Raw genomic sequence first — 20,723 nt, forward strand, 5'->3', positions numbered from 1 at the left:
GATTGACATACACATCGCGGAATGGAATTTGCCGGCGAAAAACTCGAGAACCTTTTTTTTGCCGTCGATCGGAGAAATCGAAAATTTAGGGGAAATTTAACGATAAAAATAAATTTGGATTTTTATGTTTTTGGGTTTTTTTTTTTTTTTTTTTTTTTGATATATATTTTGGTTTTAAGTAATTTTATTCACCAGTGAAAGTAAACGATGCTAATTTGCTAATAGTACTACTTCATGCTATCGTGCACTGTAATGAGCAGTGCGCATATTTATATACACAATTTATTAAAATTTTGTTTTAAATCATATATCTAATATTTCGTTTCTTCATATAAAAATTCTTACTGAAAGAAAAGGAGGCAAAACTTGAAAACATGAAAAAATAGTCTCCCGCCAATGTCCACACAAATTTGCGCCAACATGATTTTAAAGCATATGTAGGATCAGTTATATGGTTGAGCTATTGGCATGACAAGATTTTAAGGTCCGTAGGATCAGTTACGGTTGAGTTATTGACATGACATCCCCAAGCATTATGTTTGTATTGGGGTGATGAAGATACTAGAAACAAAGACATGCTTAGCTTAATTAAGATCAGTGGTTATCTATCGTTGCTACTATTTGGCATCCCCTTCATTGAATTGAAGATTGGTCAGTCTAGGGTGGTCCAAGGGTGAGAGATGTAGGAAAGGAGAGTTCGATTCGAGTCCTCTCTTCTTGCTAGGTCAGGTCTTGCTAGGTCGGGGAGTCGAGGAATTAGGTCTCGATTATCTAAAATCCAGCCTATTTCAGGAGATAAGTTCCAGGATTTCGCGGGTTGATGCTTTGGTTGGAGACGAGAACCGCTAACTCAGGTCAAGAGCTTGAGGTCGTCTTCATCGCGACAAAGGAGTAGTTCTTGTTAGTGTCGGGTATGGTAGACTAGATTCTGTGTTTTTGATCTACCGTCCGTTTATTAGATTTTCTTTTTGGTGGTTTTCTTGTTTTGCCTTTTTCCATGGCCGTATATTACGATAGACCCAATAGCCCAATGCCATTTAGATAAATGCATAAAAGAGCTTTAAAACAAAAATGTGATGAATGCATAAGTGGTAAAGTATGCAAACAACGAGTCGTGAGAAAATTGATAGAATACTATATAAGCAATTAAAAAGAAATAAAAAGAATGTGAAAACCCCTGAAAAAGGAGAAAAACTCTGAAAAGAATGTAAAAACCCCTGAAAACACACCTCTCTAAAACATTAAAAACTTGATGTATTTGATTTTTCATCTAGGTGGATATATGACATGTAAATTTCTCAATGTACTTGTTCCATAGCAATATATTTCAATAGTTGATTTCAATAATAACTAACACAAACGATCAAGTGAGAAGCATTGACCAAAAAAGACCTATTGCACAAAGAGCAAATTTCATTCGTAAAAATCTATTAAGACAGCTCAATCGAACTCGGTAAGCTGATCGAGTACTAATCCATACTTGGACGGACTGATCGGCTAGCATTCGAGATGGTGAATTGTGATAACTTAATAACACATGACCAAAAATGCGTAAATTAAAATAATATGTATTGGTAGGTTCTTGTTGAGTTTCTCATGATTAAAATAAATAAAAAAGAAAATAATTTTTAATCAAAAAGTCAAAAATGGATTCTCAAAGCTGCTCATTTGATAAACCCATGAGAGGCTATCACATGGTGAGTGGTGACAAATGTCACTTTAAGTATATAGATTTATCATAAACTAAATCCTCAATAGCTTATTTAATTGATTAAATAGTTAAATTTTTGTTTTTTTTTTTGATAAATCATAAAATAAAATTAGCAATCAAACAAATTTCATTATACATAATTTTAAATAATACATTCATATTATTTTAAATTAATATTAGTTTGTACAATAAAAATATTAGTATGATTAAACAAATTATGAGAATTGAAAAATATATATTAGTATTGTGAGTTTGTGACTAACTATGTTAGTATTTATAATTGTGTTATTGATAATATTATTGAACCGGATGAAGAAGTAACACATCCAGGAGTTCACTCGCCACTCTCCATCAAGAATCAAATGTGCAAAGTCCAGGTTATTGGTCAAGATCTATCCGAGGTTGGGGTTACTACAGCAAGAGGAAAAGGAAAGAAGTTAGTTCCCACAATGATCTAGAATCTTATAATCTAGCCATTGGAGGTGTAGAGGAGGAAAGATCACATAGTAGGAAAGTGTCTCTCTCTCTTTATGTCCCTATCTTATGTTTCCTTATTTGTAAAAGGGAGTTGCCCTAGCTAGCTCTCCTATTTAAGGGTGTAGCCTCATTGTAAAAGAAATTTCTATTGAAAACCTATTCTATGTGATACTCTATGCGTTTACACGAAATTCTCTCTCTCTAATCTCATCAAACTCTCAATCTCTTCTGCTAATTCTAACAATCTTTGGTGTGAGAGAATTGTTGCCTCTCACACTTATTCTTGAGTATACACAGCTTATATTGGCGTGTATAACTCATTCTTTACCTTAAGAACACTCTCATTGAGTTGTATCTTAAAGGCTTTACACATGAACACACAAATTCCGCTTTAAGTGTTCTTGTGAGTTTATATTGGAGTAGAGTGTATCTTGCAGCTCACATGAACACACAAATACGATCTCCCTAGGATAGAACTCCGATGAAAGGCTATAGACTAGTGACTGGTGATGAGATTCGATGGTGATGGTACGGAAGTGACAAATACGATGGAGGTGGCGATGATCGAGTGATAGAACAATGATTCGATGGAGATAGATGTTTAGGTGGTTGTATGGATTGAGATAAAGTGAAGAGTTTGTGAATCACAAAGTGCATAGAAACCCAAAAATCAAGAATGCATTCAAGAATTTGAATTGAGAGAAAAAGTTTAACAATACTTGTTCAACATACTTCTTCGCTAAAGAACAAGGAGGCGTGCTATTGGGTTTTATAATCAACCCTAGTCTCGACACTCCAAACAACAGGTAGTTCAAAATAAAACAACAAGACACTTTAAGGAAAAAGAAAACAGCAAAACGTCCTAGGTGACCTGTAGTAGTACAGAAGTCACTTGTACTAGTACAGAAGTACATTATTCCCCACTGGTAATGACTTCTAGATAACTCGACGTAGTGATCCATTTGCCTCATTAAAAACCATGCTGAGAAAACCCATTGGGACAAAACTCAGCTATGGGAAAAAGAGTACAAACTTCACACCTAAGTTGCCTAGTTATCATTACCGGGTGAAGTCTTCAAGGTGGATATGTTGAAGACTTGGATCCTTGGTAGGTTGAATGACCCGTCAACTATGAGTGAATGAGCTTCCTTGTCCATCTCCTTAGCTCTTGACCGAGTGATCCTTCCCACCATCTCCGGTTTCTCTGCAGCCTCTGGCTCCGTGCTTGCCACGATCATATCATCCTCCCCCTTTTCAAAAGGATTTGTCCTCAAATCGGAATCTGCATAGTAAGGGAGCAAGTCAGAAACATTGAATGTTGATGATATGGTATACTTACCTTGAAGATCAATCTGGTATGCATTGTCATTGATCCTCTTGATGACTTCAAATGGACCATCAGCTCGTGGTAGAAGCTTGCTCTTCCTCTCTTCTGGGAACCTATCCTTGCGTAAGTGAATCCACACTAAGTCTCTTTCCTCGAAAACGAGCTCCTTCCTGCCCTTGTTCGAATGCTTCTCGTATTGCTTGGTCCTTTTCTCTATGTTCTCCTTAGCTTTAGCATGTATCCTCCTCACCTGTTCAGCCTTTTCTTTGCCATCAAAGCTACACTTCGATTAAAGGCTATAGACTAGTGACTGGTGATGAGATTCGATGGTGATGGTACGGAAGTGACAAATACGATGGAGGTGGCGATGATCGAGTGATAGAACAATGATTCGATGGAGATAGATGTTTAGGTGGTTGTATGGATTGAGATAAAGTGAAGAGTTTGTGAATCACAAAGTGCATAGAAACCCAAAAATCAAGAACGCATTCAAGAATTTGAATTGAGAGAAAAAGTTTAACAATACTTGTTCAACATACTTCTTCGCTAAAGAACAAGGAGGCATGCTATTGGGTTTTATAATCAACCCTAGTCTCGACACTCCAAACAACAGGTAGTTCAAAATAAAACAACAAGACGTTTTAAGGAAAAAGAAAACAGCAAAACGTTCTAGGTGACCTGTAGTAGTACATAAGTCACTTGTACTAGTACAGAAGTACATTATTCCCCACTGGTAATGATTTCTAGATAACTCGACGTAGTGATCCATTTGCCTCATTAAAAACCATGCTGAGAAAACCCATTGGGACAAAACTCAGCTATGGGAAAAAGAGTACAAACTTCACACCTAAGTAACCTAGTTATCATTACCGGGTGAAGTCTTCAAGGTGGATATGTTGAAGACTTGGATCCTTGGTAGGTTGAATGACCCGTCAACTATGAGTGAATGAGCTTCCTTGGCCATCTCCTTAGCTCTTGACCGAGTGATCCTTCCCACCATCTCCGGTTTCTCTGCAGCCTCTGGCTCCGTGCTTGCCACGATCATATCATCCTCCCCCTTTTCAAAAGGATTTGTCCTCAAATCGGAATCTGCATAGTAAGGGAGCAAGTCAGAAACATTGAATGTTGATGATATGGTATACTTACCTTGAAGATCAATCTGGTATGCATTGTCATTGATCCTCTTGATGACTTCAAATGGACCATCAGCTCGTGGTAGAAGCTTGCTCTTCCTCTCTTCTGGGAACCTATCCTTGCGTAAGTGAATCCACACTAAGTTTCCTTCCTCGAAAACGAGCTCCTTCCTGCCCTTGTTCGCATGTTTCTCGTATTGCTTGGTCCTTTTCTCTATGTTCTCCTTAGCTTTAGCATGTATCATCCTCAACTGTTCAGCCTTTTCTTTGCCATCAAAGCTACACTTCACACTTAAAGGTAAAGGAATCAAGTCTAGAGGTGATTGTGAATTAAAACCATAAACAATTTCAAAAGGAGAAAACATAGTAGCAGAATGCTTAGCGTGATTATATGCGAACTCAACATGTGGTAGACATTCTTCCCATGATTTGAGATTGCTTCTCACTAAGGTCCTGAGGAGTGTAGATAGCGTCATGTTCACCACTTCGGTTTGCCCATCTGTTTGCGGGTGACATGTGGTTGAGAATGATAGCTTGGTTCCTAGCTTAGCCCATAACATCCTCCAGAAGTGTCCTAGAAACTTTGTATCTCGGTCTGAGACAATTACTTGAGGCATTCCATGTAGACGTACTACTTCCCTGAAAAACAAGTTAGCTACAATAACAGCATCGTCCGTCTTGTGACTTGCAATGAAGTGAGCCATCTTGCTAAACCTGTCAACCACAACAAAAATCGAATCTCTACCATTTCTGGTTCGAGGTAAGCCAAGAACAAAATCCATAGAAATATGAGTTCAAGGTTGAGAAGGGATAGGGAGAGGAGTGTACAAGCCGTGGGGCTGTACCTTACCCTTTGCCATTTTGCAGATATGGCACCTAGAACAAATCTTCTCAACGTCTTTCTTCATTTGAGGCCAATAGAAGTGTTCTTGCAGTCCAAGTAGAGTCTTTGACACTCCGAAATGTCCAGCTAGTCCACCTCCGTGAGCTTCTCTGATCAGCAGCTCTCTCATGGATCCTCTTGGTATGCACAATCGATCCTTAAAGAACATATATTCATCCTGTCTATAATAGTTTTCAAAAGCAAACTTATGGCATTTGCCATAGCTCAGCAAAATTGATGTCGGTCTCATAAAGCCCTACTATCTCATCAAAACCTACTAGCTTAGAGGACAAAGTAGAAATGAGAGTATACCTCCTGGATAATGCATCTCCCACTACATTATCCTTACCTTTCTTGTACTTAACCGTGTAGGGAAAAGTCTCAATGAACTCCATCCATCTGGCATGCCTCTTGTTGAGCTTCTGTTGTCCTTTGAGATGCTTCAGGGACTCATGATCTGTGTGAATAACAAACTCCTTGGGCCACAGGTAATGCTGCCACGTTTGAAGAGCCCGGACTAAGGCGTACAGCTCCTTGTCATATGTAGGATAGTTCAACGTCGATCCTCCCAGCTTCTCACTGAAGTAAGCTACTGGCTTCTGATCCTGCATCAAAACAGCACCTATACCCACTCCGAAGGCATCACATTCAATCTCAAAAGTTTTCATAAAGTCAGGAAGTAAAAGAATAGGGGCAGTGATAAGCTTCTCTTTTAAGGTTGAAAATGCCTTCTCTTGTGCTTCCTCCCATCTGAATCCTATATCCTTCTTGACAACTTCTGTAACTGGTGTTGCAATAGTACTGAAGTCTTGGACAAATCGCCTGTAGAACCCGGCTAAACCATGAAAGCTCCTGACTTCTGCCACGTTTTTGGGTGTTGGCCACTCCTTAATAGCCTTGACCTTCTCATCGTCCACTCTAACTCCTTCTGCACTAACAACAAAGCCTAGAAAAACAACCTCAGTAGTACAGAATGAACATTTAGAAAAATTAGCAAAGAGAGATTGAGAACGAAGAACATTTAGAACTTGGCGGATGTGTTCTAAGTGTTCTTCTAGACCTTTGATGTATATGAGTATGTCGTCGAAGTACACAACCACGAAGATGCCTATGAAAGGTCTGAGAGCATGATTCATTAAACGCATGAAGGTGCTTGGAGCATTTGTGAGACCAAACGGCATGACTAGCCATTCGTAGAGCCCTTGCTTGGTCTTGAAAGCTGTTTTCCATTCATCTCCTTCCTTCATTCTAATCTGATGATACCCACTCTTCAAATCTATCTTTGAGAAGACTGTTGAACCACATAACTCGTCCAGCATGTCATCTAATCTCGGAATTGGATATATGTACTTCACTGTGATATTGTTAATAGCTCTGCAGTCAACACACATCCTCCATGAACCATCTTTCTTGGGTACAAGCAAAACTGGTACTGCACATAGACTGAGACTCTCTCTGATGTGTCCCTTGCTCATCAGCTCTTCTACTTGCTTCTGAAGCTCTTTAGTTTCTACTGGATTGGTTCTGTAAGTTGGTCTGTTCGGTAGAGCTGAACCTGGTACCAAATCAATTTGATGCTCTATCCCACGTATTGGAGGCAAGCCTGGAGGTATCTCATCTGGAAACACATCCTTGTACTCCTCTATAATCTCTATCATCTCGCATGGAAGTTCTTCTGCTGGCTTGGTACTGGTGAGTGTCTCTTTATAAACAAACATGAATGTGGTCATCTCTGGATCAAATAGCTTGTTGAACTCGCTGTGATTGATGTACATGCTGTGAGACACTTTCTCTGTATCCTTGCGGTTCATGTGAAGCTGGTCCTTGTAGATTTCGCTGGGTGTAAGTGGTAGAAGAGTAACCTTACGTCCCTTGAACTCAAACGATTGCTTGTTGGTGTAGCCATCATGGAACACTCTTCTGTCGAACTGCCATGGTCTTCCCAGCAGAATATGACTTGATTTCATTGGAATCACATCACATAGCAGCTCATCCTCATACTTCCCAATTGTTAGTTTCACCATCACTTGCTGCGAAACTGTCAAAGCTCCCTTGTTGTTCAACCACTGCAGCTGGTAAGGTCTTGGATGTGAAGTGGTCTTGAGGTTAAGTTTCTATACCATCTCTTCACTAGCTGCATTAGTACAGCTACCACCATCAACGATCAAGGTGCAGACCTTGTCTTGAACCATACACCTGGTGTGAAATAGGTTCTCTCGCTGCCCTCTGTCATCTAGATGAATCTGAACACTTAAAGCTCTGCGTGCTACCAACATCTCTACCATGACTGCTGGTTCACCTTCTTCACCGAATTCAGACTCTGGTTCACTCTCTGAACTGTCTACTGGCACAATCTCTCCTTCTTCTTGAAGAAGAAACATCTTCTCGTTAGGACAGTCTCTGGAATAATGCCCCATTCCTTGGCATTTGAAACGCCATATATGACTTGTAGAGGTGCTACTCTTGGGCTTGAAATCGATCTTAACTTCCTCTTTGACTGTGGCTGTCGCGGGTTTGCTGTCCTTGGTGAAGGCAGGTTTACTGAACTCTCTTGGCTTGGACATGTTAGGTGTAAATGTTGACCTCACTCCCTTTCTCTTGATCTGCAATTCAATCAGCTCTACCTTATGTACCATTTCTTGCACATCTTCATAATTCTGCAGCTCTACCTTGTCTTGAATCTCTCTGTTTAACCCTCCAAGAAATCTAGACATAACCATGTCTTCACTTTCTCTTAGATCAGCCCTGATCATAAGCGTTTCCAGCTCTTGATAGTAGTCTCTAACAGACTTGGTACCTTGAATGAGACGCCTAAGCTTGTTAAGAGTCTCTCTCTGGTAGTGTGTAGACACAAACTTCTTTCTCATATGCATGACTAACTGTTCCCATGTAGTGATAGCAGGTTCTCTCTGTCGATGTCTAGTAAGTCCCAACTGCTCCCACCACAACAAAGCATAGCCGTTGAATTCGGATATGGCTATCTTCACCTTGTTCAACTCATAAGTACCTTGAACCTGAAAGTTAGATTCTATCTTCCTTTTCCAGTCTAGATAAGTCTCTGGATCATTGGTACCATGGACTGAAGGATACTGAATCTTGAGATGATTCAGCTGCTGCCTCAAAGGATCATACTCCCTGCTGTGATCTCTGTTTCTGTTTCTCCTCATTATCTCTTGGCTATGATATGAAGCTTCATCCTCTTCTGAATACTCTCTATCTGTATCAAACTATATTCGATGCCCAGCTACTTGTTCAGCTCGTCATGGACGTGTAGGTTCTCTACCAGTTCTGCGATGATCTCTTTATGTGCTTAGAGTGTTTCTTCTCTGATTGAAACAAGTCTCTCTCCCCCCAGTAGGTGACTTAGCTGTTCTAATCCGTGTATGTTTGGAAGAAGCTCCCACGTGTGCCTTTCCTTTAACTAAGCGGAGAGCCTCATTAGGACTAGGCGGTTCTGAAGAACTCTATTCTGAAGTGCTAGTTGCTTGAGCTATATCTTTGATCTGTTTCTCAAACTTGTTACTGAGCTGCTCCATCTGTTGCTGGAACTGAGTAGACATTGTCTTGTTTGCTTTTGTTATTTGCTTAGCCATGGCTTGGTTCAAAGCTTCCATAGCTGGTGGAGAAAGCTCCATTGGACCTGCAAATTAAAGAAGAAAACTCGAAGTAAAATGTTCCTTGAATGAGAGAAACGAAAATAAACTCTGAGACTCGTAAACAATAGACTCACGGATATAGACCTAATATTGAGCAACACTACAAGAGAATCAATCAATACCAACCCTATAATGAACAAACTTCGAAATGACTAAACCCTAGTTGCAGTCTAGTTTCGAAACAACACAAAACTAAATCCTAAACTCACAGAATTCGGTCTAGACACAAACGACTCAACACAAATTCAAACCCTAAAACTAAACAAACGAAATTAAGTAAACAACACAAGAGATTAGGGTTTTAGAATCGCTTAGCCTTTGGCACATAGTTGGCTCTGATACCAAATAATACGATCTCCCTAGGATAGAACTCCGATGAAAGGCTATAGACTAGTGACTGGTGATGAGATTCGATGGTGATGGTACGGAAGTGACAAATACGATGGAGGTGGCGATGATCGAGTGATAGAACAATGATTCGATGGAGATAGATGTTTAGGGGGTTGTATGGATTGAGATAAAGTGAAGAGTTTCTGAATCACAAAGTGTATAGAAACCCAGAAATCAAGAACGCATTCAAGAATTCGAATTGAGAGAAAAATTTTAACAATACTTGTTCAACATACTTCTTCGTTAAAGAACAAGGAGGCGTGCTATTGGGTTTTATAATCAACCCTAGTCTCGACACTCCAAACAACAGGTAGTTCAAAATAAAACAACAAGACGTTTTAAGGAAAAAGAAAACAGCAAAACGTCCTAGGTGACCTATAGTAGTACAGAAGTCACTTGTACTAGTACAGAAGTACATTATTCCCCATTGGTAATGACTTCTAGATAACTCGACGTAGTGATCCATTTGCCTCATTAAAAACCATGCTGAGAAAACCCATTGGGACAAAACTCAGCTATGGGAAAAAGAGTACAAACTTCACACCTAAGTTACCTAGTTATCATTATCGGGTGAAGTCTTCAAGGTGGATATGTTGAAGACTTGGATCCTTGGTAGGTTGAATGACCCATCAACTATGAGTGAATGAGCTTCCTTGGCCATCTCCTTAGCTCTTGACCAAGTGATCCTTCCCACCATCTCCGGTTTCTCTGCAGCCTCTGGCTCTGTGCTTGCCACGATCATATCATCCTCCCCCTCTTCAAAAGGATTGGTCCTCAAATCGGAATCTGCATAGTAAGGGAGCAAGTCAGAAACATTGAATGTTGATGATATGGTATACTTACCTTGAAGATCAATCTGGTATGCATTGTCATTGATCCTCTTGATGACTTCAAATGGACCATCAGCTCGTGGTAGAAGCTTGCTCTTCCTCTCTTCTGGGAACCTATCCTTGCGTAAGTGAATCCACACTAAGTCTCCTTCCTCGAAAACAAGCTCCTTCCTGCCCTTGTTCGCATGCTTCTCGTATTGCTTGGTCCTTTTCTCTATGTTCTCCTTAGCTTTAGCATGTATCCTCCTCACCTGTTCAGCCTTTTCTTTGCCATCAAAGCTACACTTCACACTTAAAGGTAAAGGAATCAAGTCTAGAGGTGATTGTGAATTAAAACCATAAACAATTTCAAAAGGAGAAAACATAGTAGCAGAATGCTTAGCATGATTATATGCGAACTCAACATGTGGTAGACATTCTTCCCATTATTTGAGATTGCTTCTCACTAAGGTCCTGAGGAGTGTAGATAGCATCCTGTTCACCACTTTAGTTTGCCCATCTGTTTTCGGGTGACATGTGGTTGAGAATGATAGCTTGGTTCCTAGCTTAGCCCATAACGTCCTCCAGAAGTGTCCTAGAAACTTTGTATATCGGTCTGAGACGATTACTTGAGGTATTCCATGTAGACGTACTACTTCCCTGAAAAACAAGTTAGCTACAATAACAGCATCGTCCGTCTTGTGACTTGCAATGAAGTGAACCATCTTGCTAAACCTGTCAACCACAACAAAAATCGAATCTCTATCATTTCTGGTTCGAGGTAAGCCAAGAACAAAATCCATAGAAATATGAGTCCAAGGTTGAGAAGGGATAGGGAGAGGAGTGTACAAGCCGTGGGGCTGTACCTTACCCTTCGCCATTTTGCAGATATGGCACCTAGAACAAACCTTCTCAATGTCTTTCTTCATTTGAGGCCAATAGAAGTGTTCTTGCAGTCCAAGTAGAGTCTTTGACACTCCGAAATGTCCAGCTAGTCCACCTCCGTGAGCTTCTCTGATCAGCAGCTCTCTCATGGATCCTCTTGTTATGCACAATCAATCCTTAAAGAACAGATATCCATCCTGCCTATAATAGTTTTCAAAAGCAAACTTATGGCATTTGCCATAGCTCTCAGCAAAATCGATGTAAGTCTCATAAAGCTCTACTATCTCATCAAAACCTACTAGCTTAGAGGACAAAGTAGAAATGAGAGTGTACCTCCTGGATAATGCATCTGCCACTACATTATCCTTACCTTTCTTGTACTTAACCGTGTAGGGAAAAGTCTCAATGAACTCCATCCATCTGGCATGCCTCTTGTTGAGCTTCTGTTGTCCTTTGAGATGCTTCAGGGACTCATGATCAGTGTGAATAACGAACTCCTTGGGCCACAGGTAATGCTGCCACGTTTGAAGAGCCCAGACTAAGGCGTACAGCTCCTTGTCATATGTAGGATAGTTCAACGTCGATCCTACCAGCTTCTCACTGAAGTAAGCTACTGGCTTCCGATCCTGCATCAAAATAGCACCTATACCCACTCCGGAGGCATCACACTCTTGGTTACTAAAATCTTTCATTATTGGTTACTAAAATCTCATTCTGGTTACTAAACTCTCATTCTGGTTACAAACACTTTCGGTTACTAAGTTACAAGTTCTGGTTACTCTATTCTCGGCAACAAGCAAAATCACTGCCGAAACGTTTCAAAGATCGACTCTTACGAAAGCCTTCCACTGCGATTCAGCTTCCGTGTTCTTCACAACAGTGTATATTGGAGTAGAGTGTATCTTGCAGCTCACTCTCTCCAAATTCCAACAAATATGATATATGGTATAAAATATAACTAATTAATAAAATTAAATATATTTAATAAGTAATTTAATATATATGTCTAAAAATAATAATAAATTTGTATAATTAAAGATAAAATGCAAAACAAAATAACAAAATAAGTATTCAAATAAAATAAATTTAAAAATATTAAGTTACATCAAAAAATAATAATATTATATTGATGAAAAACTCAAATTAGTTTTTCACCAATTGACACACAATATTAAGAAAGATTAAAAAAAAAAAAAAATTCTCAAAATTTCTCTACACTAAAAAAAATTAGTACTATATTGGTGGGAGACTCATTGAGTTTCTCACAAATACACATGCTCTAATAGCATCTCCATTGCACAAACATTAGGGAGTGTCTCTGACAATACAAAAAATTCAAGTTGCAAAAAGTATTAATAATTAATTGTGAATGGTCTATAAAAAGGGAGATATCCTCCTCTAAAATGTCTCCACCAAAACATTAAAGATCCAATATCTCAATTTGAAGACAATATCTGGAATTTATATAACTGAATCATGCACATTTATATCAATCTCAAATTATTTTTGCATACAAAAAAGTAAAATCGTCTATATATTAAAAAAGTGTTTTAATTTTTCTCAATCACTTTATTATTTTTATTTATTTATTTAATTCTATTATATTATCACATTTATCAAACACATTATTGACTATCCTTATTCTCTTTAAACCAATTGCCAAACACATTTAAATATTTTACAATACCTAGCGTTGGCAAATTTTGATGCTTTAAGTCCTCTATTATCAAGAAAATTAATATTTTACATATTTTATATTTTCATTAAATCAAAATATAAACCATTCAATTTATATGAGTTAAAATTTTAAATACGCTATATAGATGTATAAATATTTATTTATATATATGTTTACCTTATATATTAAATCCCCCTTAGAAAAATGATAAAATGTTATGTATACTATATATATATTATCAAAATATTATTAAGACATCAATCCAAAACAATTACACCAATTTGACAAGGAAACCGATAGTTTGTAAGATACTAAACAATCATTATATATTTTTGAAACCTAGTGAACACTCTTACGAAAATTAAATAAATCTATATATTTTCACTATTAACAAAACTATCATAAAATTATTTAAATTTAAATTTATTCTCGCATGGCGTGGGTTATTACCTAATTTTATTTCCATGATAATAAATCTTTTGAGATATTGTCATTTACAAATTTTGATTAGCAACAAAACATACAATAGTCATTGATATAATAGAGAAATTATTCTGAATAAATTCTCTTTGCTGAAAAAAAAAAAACAGAGAAATTATTATACTCTGTTTCTAATCGGTAATTATGATGGTTTTGTTACTCTTTTTTGGTCATTTTTTCCCGTAACTGATGATGACAAAATAGTTGCAATATATATTCATCACAAATTCACAATGTTGTTGTGACTTTTTTGTTACATTTTTTTTTTCTTGTGACGATCGTTTTGCAACCGTTTACAGTTTGTCTCAGTTTTTTTTTTATGGAAATTTTTCCTATTGAGGCCAAATATTAAATATTTGGTTCAATAAACTTAAAATTTTTTGTTGTCGTAAATTTGTGTAAGGACAAATAAATGTAGTATATATCAAACACAAATTTTCCTTGTAGTTTCGTATATAGAAAAACAAATTGATCATAGCAATTCATTCCGATGTATCATAAAAATGGGAATGTACTCCAATAACATTCTTGGAATAATATAACAAACAACTCTTAACTCTATATCTCGTGATTCGTATTTTCTATACCCTTTCTTTCGATTTTGATCATATGTTTCTGATTCTCTGACCACACACCTCGTTAAAAATATATTTTAAGACAATTTTAGAAATTATTACACAAAATAGAATCAGCTGAAGAAAAGAAAAAAATCGATAAATGAAGTATTACAAGAAGATGGATATAAAAAACGACATCTCGTACAAAGTCAGAAGAATTGAAAGAGAGCCCTAAAAAAAAAAAAAAAACAAGAGCAATAAGCAGAAGTCCACTTTGTTTGGTTTTAGACAAAAACAGTAACGTACTTTGGTCAAACTCTGTTGAAGGAATCAATCTCTTCCCTTGTAAATCTCACCCCTCCTGTCACCATCTCACCCTCCGTCACTTTCCCAATTTAATTAAAAATCAGAAACCCTACATATACACCTAGGTTTAGGGTTTCGCCTTTTTCCAGAGAGAAAAAAAAAAATACTAGTTTCTTTCTTTTTTTCTTTTTCTTCAAGTTATTATTACTACTAATCTGGTACGCTACAGTGCACCGAAATCCCATAGATGTATAATGCTCTGAGCCGTTGATGAAGATGAAGCAACCGCCACATGTCTTTCATCAGCAACAATGGCGTCAACTTCTCCTACTCTCTCCCTAATACTGTACAGGTACGCTCCTCTCTCTACCTCCCACACGCGCATTACACCTCCTGCGCACATTAGCGCGTGCAGTCTATTCACACACCCCATCACTCTTCTCTGCGCCGCTCCGCTCACACGAAACTCGCACACCGTTTCTTGCGTGTTCACCCTGCGCACGCTAGCGTTACCTCTGCTGTCCATCCTAACGTAAGCCTCTTCGTTGGTGTCGAAACCTGTCACCGTTAGTCCTCTACGTTGCTCTTCGTCTTCTCCTATGATCACTCCTTGGTTTCTCAGATCGATCGCCATGATCTTCCATCTCGTGCATGCTACCGCCGTCTCGTTACCGGAGATCCTTAGGCGGCCAAGCGACGTTGTCAGCTCTGTTAACGTGTGCCATCCCATGACGGCTTCAGGGTCGGTGAGCGTGCCACCTACGAATGTTGTCTCTTCGCTGTTGCAGTCCCATATGTGAAAGGCACGACCTGGCACACCCGCGAAAAGACCCACCCACCAACGTCCGCAGCCAGTGAAATCAACCAACGCACCGTCGTTGACTATATCTCCCGCGTAAGCCGTGCGTGTGTGACCAACGCCGTCTATATCCGCCACGTGGATGTCTCCGTCCATTGTAGCGAACGTCAGTCTTGAGTCGGAGATAACAATGCCCGAGACGGCTCGTGAGAATCTTCCGAAGCGGTCACGAAGAGGCGGCCGTAGAGTCCTGACGTGGAGACGGTTGTTCAAGAGAAAGAGCCGGACGGTTCCGTCGGCGAACCCTGCTGCTAGATATATGTCGGAGAGAGTGAGACAGCGGCAGGAGAGACTGTCTGGCTCGTCCACATCAGAAGGGTCAAATTGGAGTGTGAAGTAGGTGTGAGTACGCGTCCGGAAGTTTCTGGCCGTCCGATGACGGTAAATGAACTCGTCCCGCCAAGTGTCGTGCATCAGATGTGTTCTAGCCCAAACTTGGCGAGAAAGGAGTTGCCATAGATGGTCGGAGCGAGAGACAGCTTGCCACGTGGTGCAAACCTGCAATTTAAAAAACATATCAAGATTTTAATAAGTTTAACTAGTACATTAATTAAATGTAACAGTACTAACAGAAGGAAGAGATTGGTTGAATAATTAAAATAAATAGAGGGGGTGGGGGAGGGGGGGGGTAGAGAGTTAAAATGACATAGAAAGAAGATAAGTAGGCCTGCAACGAAGCATGAAAGACTCTATATAGGGACTAGGAAGATAGAAAGACAACGACAGACTCAGACACAAGCTCTGCGTATATTTGTCTTACTCATCGAAAACACAACTCATTTTATATAAAAAAAAACTATTTTATGACATATGTTCAATTGACGCGACTAATCAATCTCTGCAAAGCTACAACAGATATTACAACAGAAACCCTAGTGTAAAAGGAATAACGAGAGAAGCCCTAGTCCCAGGTCAAAAAAAAAAAAGAAATCAATGTGACAATAATACAAAACAGATGATATGGTTTTTGATAATAGGAGGACAGATGAGTAGACTTTAAATGAGTTGAGAGCTGAACATGAGATTACGACTTTGCCAACAAGCGTGCCCTTCTCTCTTTCATTTCCAAGAAAGGATAGCTTTAAGCCTTTGTCTTGTTAAAAGTAGAGCTTCCCATAAATACTCAAATATTACACTTATATATATATTTGTACTACTAAGTAGAATTTATTTTCTCTTTCTCCAACAATCCATGGACCTACATTCTCTACTTTCATGTGTTATACACAGTACATAATTTTTTTGTTTCTCTATTAATATTCATAAAAAAACCTAAAAACAAAATATTTCGAACTCTATTTTAAAAGCATTGCGAAGTCAAAATGTGTAATGTCTATTAGTCAGAAAATCAGATAAGACAATAATAATCTCAGGGCACGAAATGTATCATTTTATAAAATGACTAATCTATGTTCACTGCAGATGGCGAACTCAACTTTTCTATAAGTTTATCTCAGTTGGACAAGTATAGTTATAAGTAAAATATGTTGGCATGGCCAATCCAATCTATGATTCTGCAAATTACCAATCAAAATCAAAAATCACATGCGGCTAGTAGGATATATAAGCACGGAAAAAAAGTATTTCAAATATTCCTGAGTTGTGTAAGATGACAAGATTCAGAACACTTCACTTTTGTATATTTATGTCATATATATTTCAAATGTAAGAACATAATATATTCTAGGGACACCACGTGCTCTAAGAGACCCTTAACCTTAACATTGGGTTCCATGTGCTTTTCGGCATATGTAGTGCCCATACTGTCGTGTCTTTTGACTGAAAAATTAAGGAAAGGAGAAAAGATAAAAACCCACTTCGATAGAAAAGATGAATCCAGCCAGAAAAAAAAAGATGAATCCATGATCGATTTCAAAGTGAAAACAACAATGAAAACTCTATGTTTATAGCCTTAATTCTCTGACAAAAGTGTTACGCTGTAACCACACTGCAGTTTTCTTCAAATGCTATACTTTAGGGCAAATTTGAAAATTCAATTTATTAGAAAATAATATGGAATTAATTAAGATTTAGAATTAACATGAATATATATAGAGAGAGAGAGAGAAAAAGAGAATGAGAAGTTGTCAGAAGCTCTGCATGCATTACTCACTGGATCATAATATATATTGGCAGAGAAAAACTAATAAAAGCAGGACGCAAAAAATGTACATAAGTACTTATATACTATTCCTCGTTACTATATATGAGATAAAAAAAACTTCAGCATTATATATATATGTATTATTATTTATTTATTTTTGATGAACAAAAGAGAAAATAGCAATTTTCATATATGACATAGGATAATGAAAAAGAATAATAATATGTATGGCTGATATAATACATGGATCATGTATATGTCGATGAATAGAGTTTGCATGTATGTTGATAATAACCTAATGTGGTAATATAAGACTAACATTGGCAAGGCAAAAAGACAGGACCTTACTTAGGTTTCCTTTTCATTCTCTTTTGAGATGTTCTTTAATGTGCAACGACATTTTCTAATTTTATGAGCCTGTCGTGAGAGGTCACTTTCTAACAGATTTTATTTTCAGACAATTGAAAGATAAATACCGTTATAAATATTTCTCTAGAGAAATTATATTAAATGTATTGGGCAATGGCCTAAAGACTACTGTGCCTAATGTCTATCAACATTTTTTGGAGCTAGTCAAGAAAGTGCTTAATTTGATTATAGTTGTAAGAACTTTTGAGTCAAAAAGTGGATTTCTTGATCTTAAGAAAATAAAAGAGGCTTTCTACATGCCAAGAAAGGAAGATTTAAAGCCAAAAAAATTAAATATAAACCTTGATTTTGTGCTCTAAGGGATTCCAATCCATATTATAATATTAATATTAGAGTTACATATCCCAATTTTCACAAAGATTACACAAGCGAAATGGGGTTGTATGGTCTCCTTGGAGGATCCAAAAATAGACATTAAAAGGTATCAAAAGTGGACGAGAGAACAAAGGAAAAGAAATAAACTTATTGGGTAAAAACGGAAGACAAAAAGTTTCTAAATGAATAAAAAGAAAAACAAAGTCCCCAAACCATATGATATGTGAAAGAGACATCAAATTAATGTCGTCTTGTTAGACATAAAAAGTTGGACTTGGACCCATCATAGAAACACAGAAAGGGCGGTTACCTTTCCAAAGGTCAGTTTTTTTTTTTTTTTTATATAGAAATTATTTTATTTTGATTTGTCTCTTCAGAATCCCACCCTTAAAAACTACTTTCACATTCAATTTAAGTAACTTCATCACTTAATGATGATCTAAAATTATAAGAATTGTTTAATATAATACCAAAAAGGATTGGAACGGCGAAATCAAATCTAAGCTTAGAAACAACTAAAGTACAAGAGACTTGAAACAAGTAGTACATTTGACTAGACCAAGATTGTGTCCCTCCACTTAAGTTATAGACCTACGACCACTTTGACTTTGTTTTGTCTGTATAAGATCTATGTCTCACTATATATTTTCAAGCTCAAGCTAGTAAACAAATTCAGATAGTGTAACGTACGTAGAGTGAGATCTACTTAAATAGAAATAAAAATAGTTTTTCCTACTTGAAGTATAGACACGAGAAAATTGATGTGTCTCGACCGTTATGAAAAAAAGAAGGATATTCAAAGAACGTCAGAACTGACCCGGAAAACGTTGGCAAGAGCCGGAGCTGCGGCGAGGAGGCCAGCGGAGGAGGATGCGTCAACAGCGACCTGAACGGCGAGAGATTCGAGAAAAGGCTCCGGCCAGACGTCGTTGGCGCCGCGGCGAGGGCGAGAAGGAGATGGGGCCTCGAAAACGCCGCCGCTTCCACCGGCGCCGGAGTCTCCGTTGTTGGAAGAAGAGGAGGAGGAAGACATGAGAAGGAACAGGGGAGGAAGAAGAAGAAGCGGAGAGAGAGGAGAAAAAGAATGGTGGGGGAGAGAGGAAACAAAGGACAAAAAGTGTAGATAAAGACATACTTCTACGAGGTGGGGGACCCAGGTTGTGGAGGGTATGTTTTTCTTCCAATTTTTTTTTTTTTTGTTTTTTTGTTTCGCAAGATACATGTTATTAATTTACTTGTAAAATAGATGAGAATAATATATATATATATATATATATATATATATTATATTTTTGGGAGTTTTGCTATAATAACTCATATAATTTATTAAAAACAACCAAACAAATTTATCAAAATTTTAAAAGATTTGTAGAGCATATTTTTACCATATTATCATCCTACCACATATTATTAATTTTCCATTTAACTATTGTAAAAATCACACCTAAAATATTAAATGTTAAGAATACTGTTTGAAAAATAAAATTTTTAAAATGAAATATTATAAAACGAAAATTAAAATTAAATAAGAAAACAATTTAATAAGGAAATCAAATGAAAAAGGAAATTTTTTTAAAACAAGAAAATCTTGAAATTATGTAATTTTTTTAAAACAAGAAAATCTTTTTATTTAATAATCATAAAAAGCAAAAAAAAATAAATCTAAATGTATTTACAAAATTTACATTTTAAAAAAATCATATAAATTCATAATATATAACTAATTTAAATATAATCACACATACATATCTCTTGATTTTATTTGTTTTATTATTATTTAACTTTGATAATAATTTTCATTAGTTTCTCTGGGGATTTGAAATTAAATAACAAAATGATAAAATGAAAATTAACTATAATATTCAAATACTAATTTAAGTTGTTCATATAAGTTAACACATAACCTTAGGGGGACGTATTCAATCTAATATTCCAAGTGATTTTAGTTTTCATGAGATTTTAAATAATTTTGATGATTTTAGGGAAGTTGATATGATTTGTTGTAAAATACTTTAAAATTCTATCTAAAACTATGAGATTTGGATTTTTGTATTTTTAACTAAAGAAATCCTCTCAAATCCTCCAGAATCCCAAAAAAATATTAAAATCCAAATCTACAAACTGTTTTGAATAACAATGGATTTTAAGATAGATTTTTAAATCATTAATTCAATAACAGTGGATTTCAGGAGACTTTTTAAAATCCATAATTGAATAACATTGGATTTCAAAAGACTTTTTAAAATCAATGATTGAATAACATAGGATTTATGAATTTTACACAAATCCCTTAAAATGTCAATTTGAATACACCCCCCTTAAAGTATTAAATGAGAGAAACGAAATTGTTCTCTATAAAATCATATGAAGTGCAAGCGAAACTTTAAAGTACAATTTCCAAAGATTAGTTTTACTTTTAAGTCTCTTTTTTATATTGCCCTCATTTTAATTTATATTGCTAGATTTAGTTATAATTGTTTCATCTTTATAGTAAAAGTTAGATAAAAAATAGAATATTATATTGTTTTTTATATAGAGAAATCCTTTTGAAATACATATTTGAATTAAATAAATATAGCTTAATGATCTTTATGTAATTATATGTTTAACCAGAAACTAAATATAATGATGAGTATTTTTTTAAAATGTATTACAATTTTGTTAGAGGTAAGAGAGAGTTAAGAGAGAGTTAGGAAAAATTGATTTGATATTTCAAAATTATAT

At 36.6% G+C, this 20,723-nt stretch overlaps 1 protein-coding gene across 1 annotated transcript; it reads right to left on the reverse strand.

The window, feature by feature from the left end:
• Nucleotides 1–14,119: 14,119 nt before the first annotated feature.
• On the reverse strand, nucleotides 14,120–19,182 carry LOC104732555 (transcriptional regulator STERILE APETALA). Its single transcript, XM_010452119.2, has 2 exons — nucleotides 18,817–19,182; nucleotides 14,120–15,649 (listed from the first exon to the last, which is right to left on the reverse strand). Exons 1-2 carry the CDS (start codon nucleotides 19,030–19,032, stop codon nucleotides 14,516–14,518), a joined length of 1,350 nt encoding a protein of 449 aa, XP_010450421.2. The 5' UTR covers nucleotides 19,033–19,182; the 3' UTR covers nucleotides 14,120–14,515.
• Between the last annotated feature and the right edge of the window lie 1,541 nt (nucleotides 19,183–20,723).

Source organism: Camelina sativa, chromosome 12 (assembly GCF_030686135.1).
Source record: "Camelina sativa cultivar CO46 ecotype springtype chromosome 12, ASM3068613v1".
Taxonomy (NCBI): domain Eukaryota; kingdom Viridiplantae; phylum Streptophyta; class Magnoliopsida; order Brassicales; family Brassicaceae; genus Camelina; species Camelina sativa.

Bases quoted from the DNA above. Each gene is read 5' to 3' on its own strand.
- LOC104732555 (XM_010452119.2), bottom strand. From the start codon at position 19,032: ATGTCTTCCTCCTCCTCTTCTTCCAACAACGGAGACTCCGGCGCCGGT. The intron at 15,650-18,816 runs GTCAGTTCTGAC...TTTAAATTGCAG, and splicing joins CTCTTGCCAACGTTTTCCGG to GTTTGCACCACGTGGCAAGC.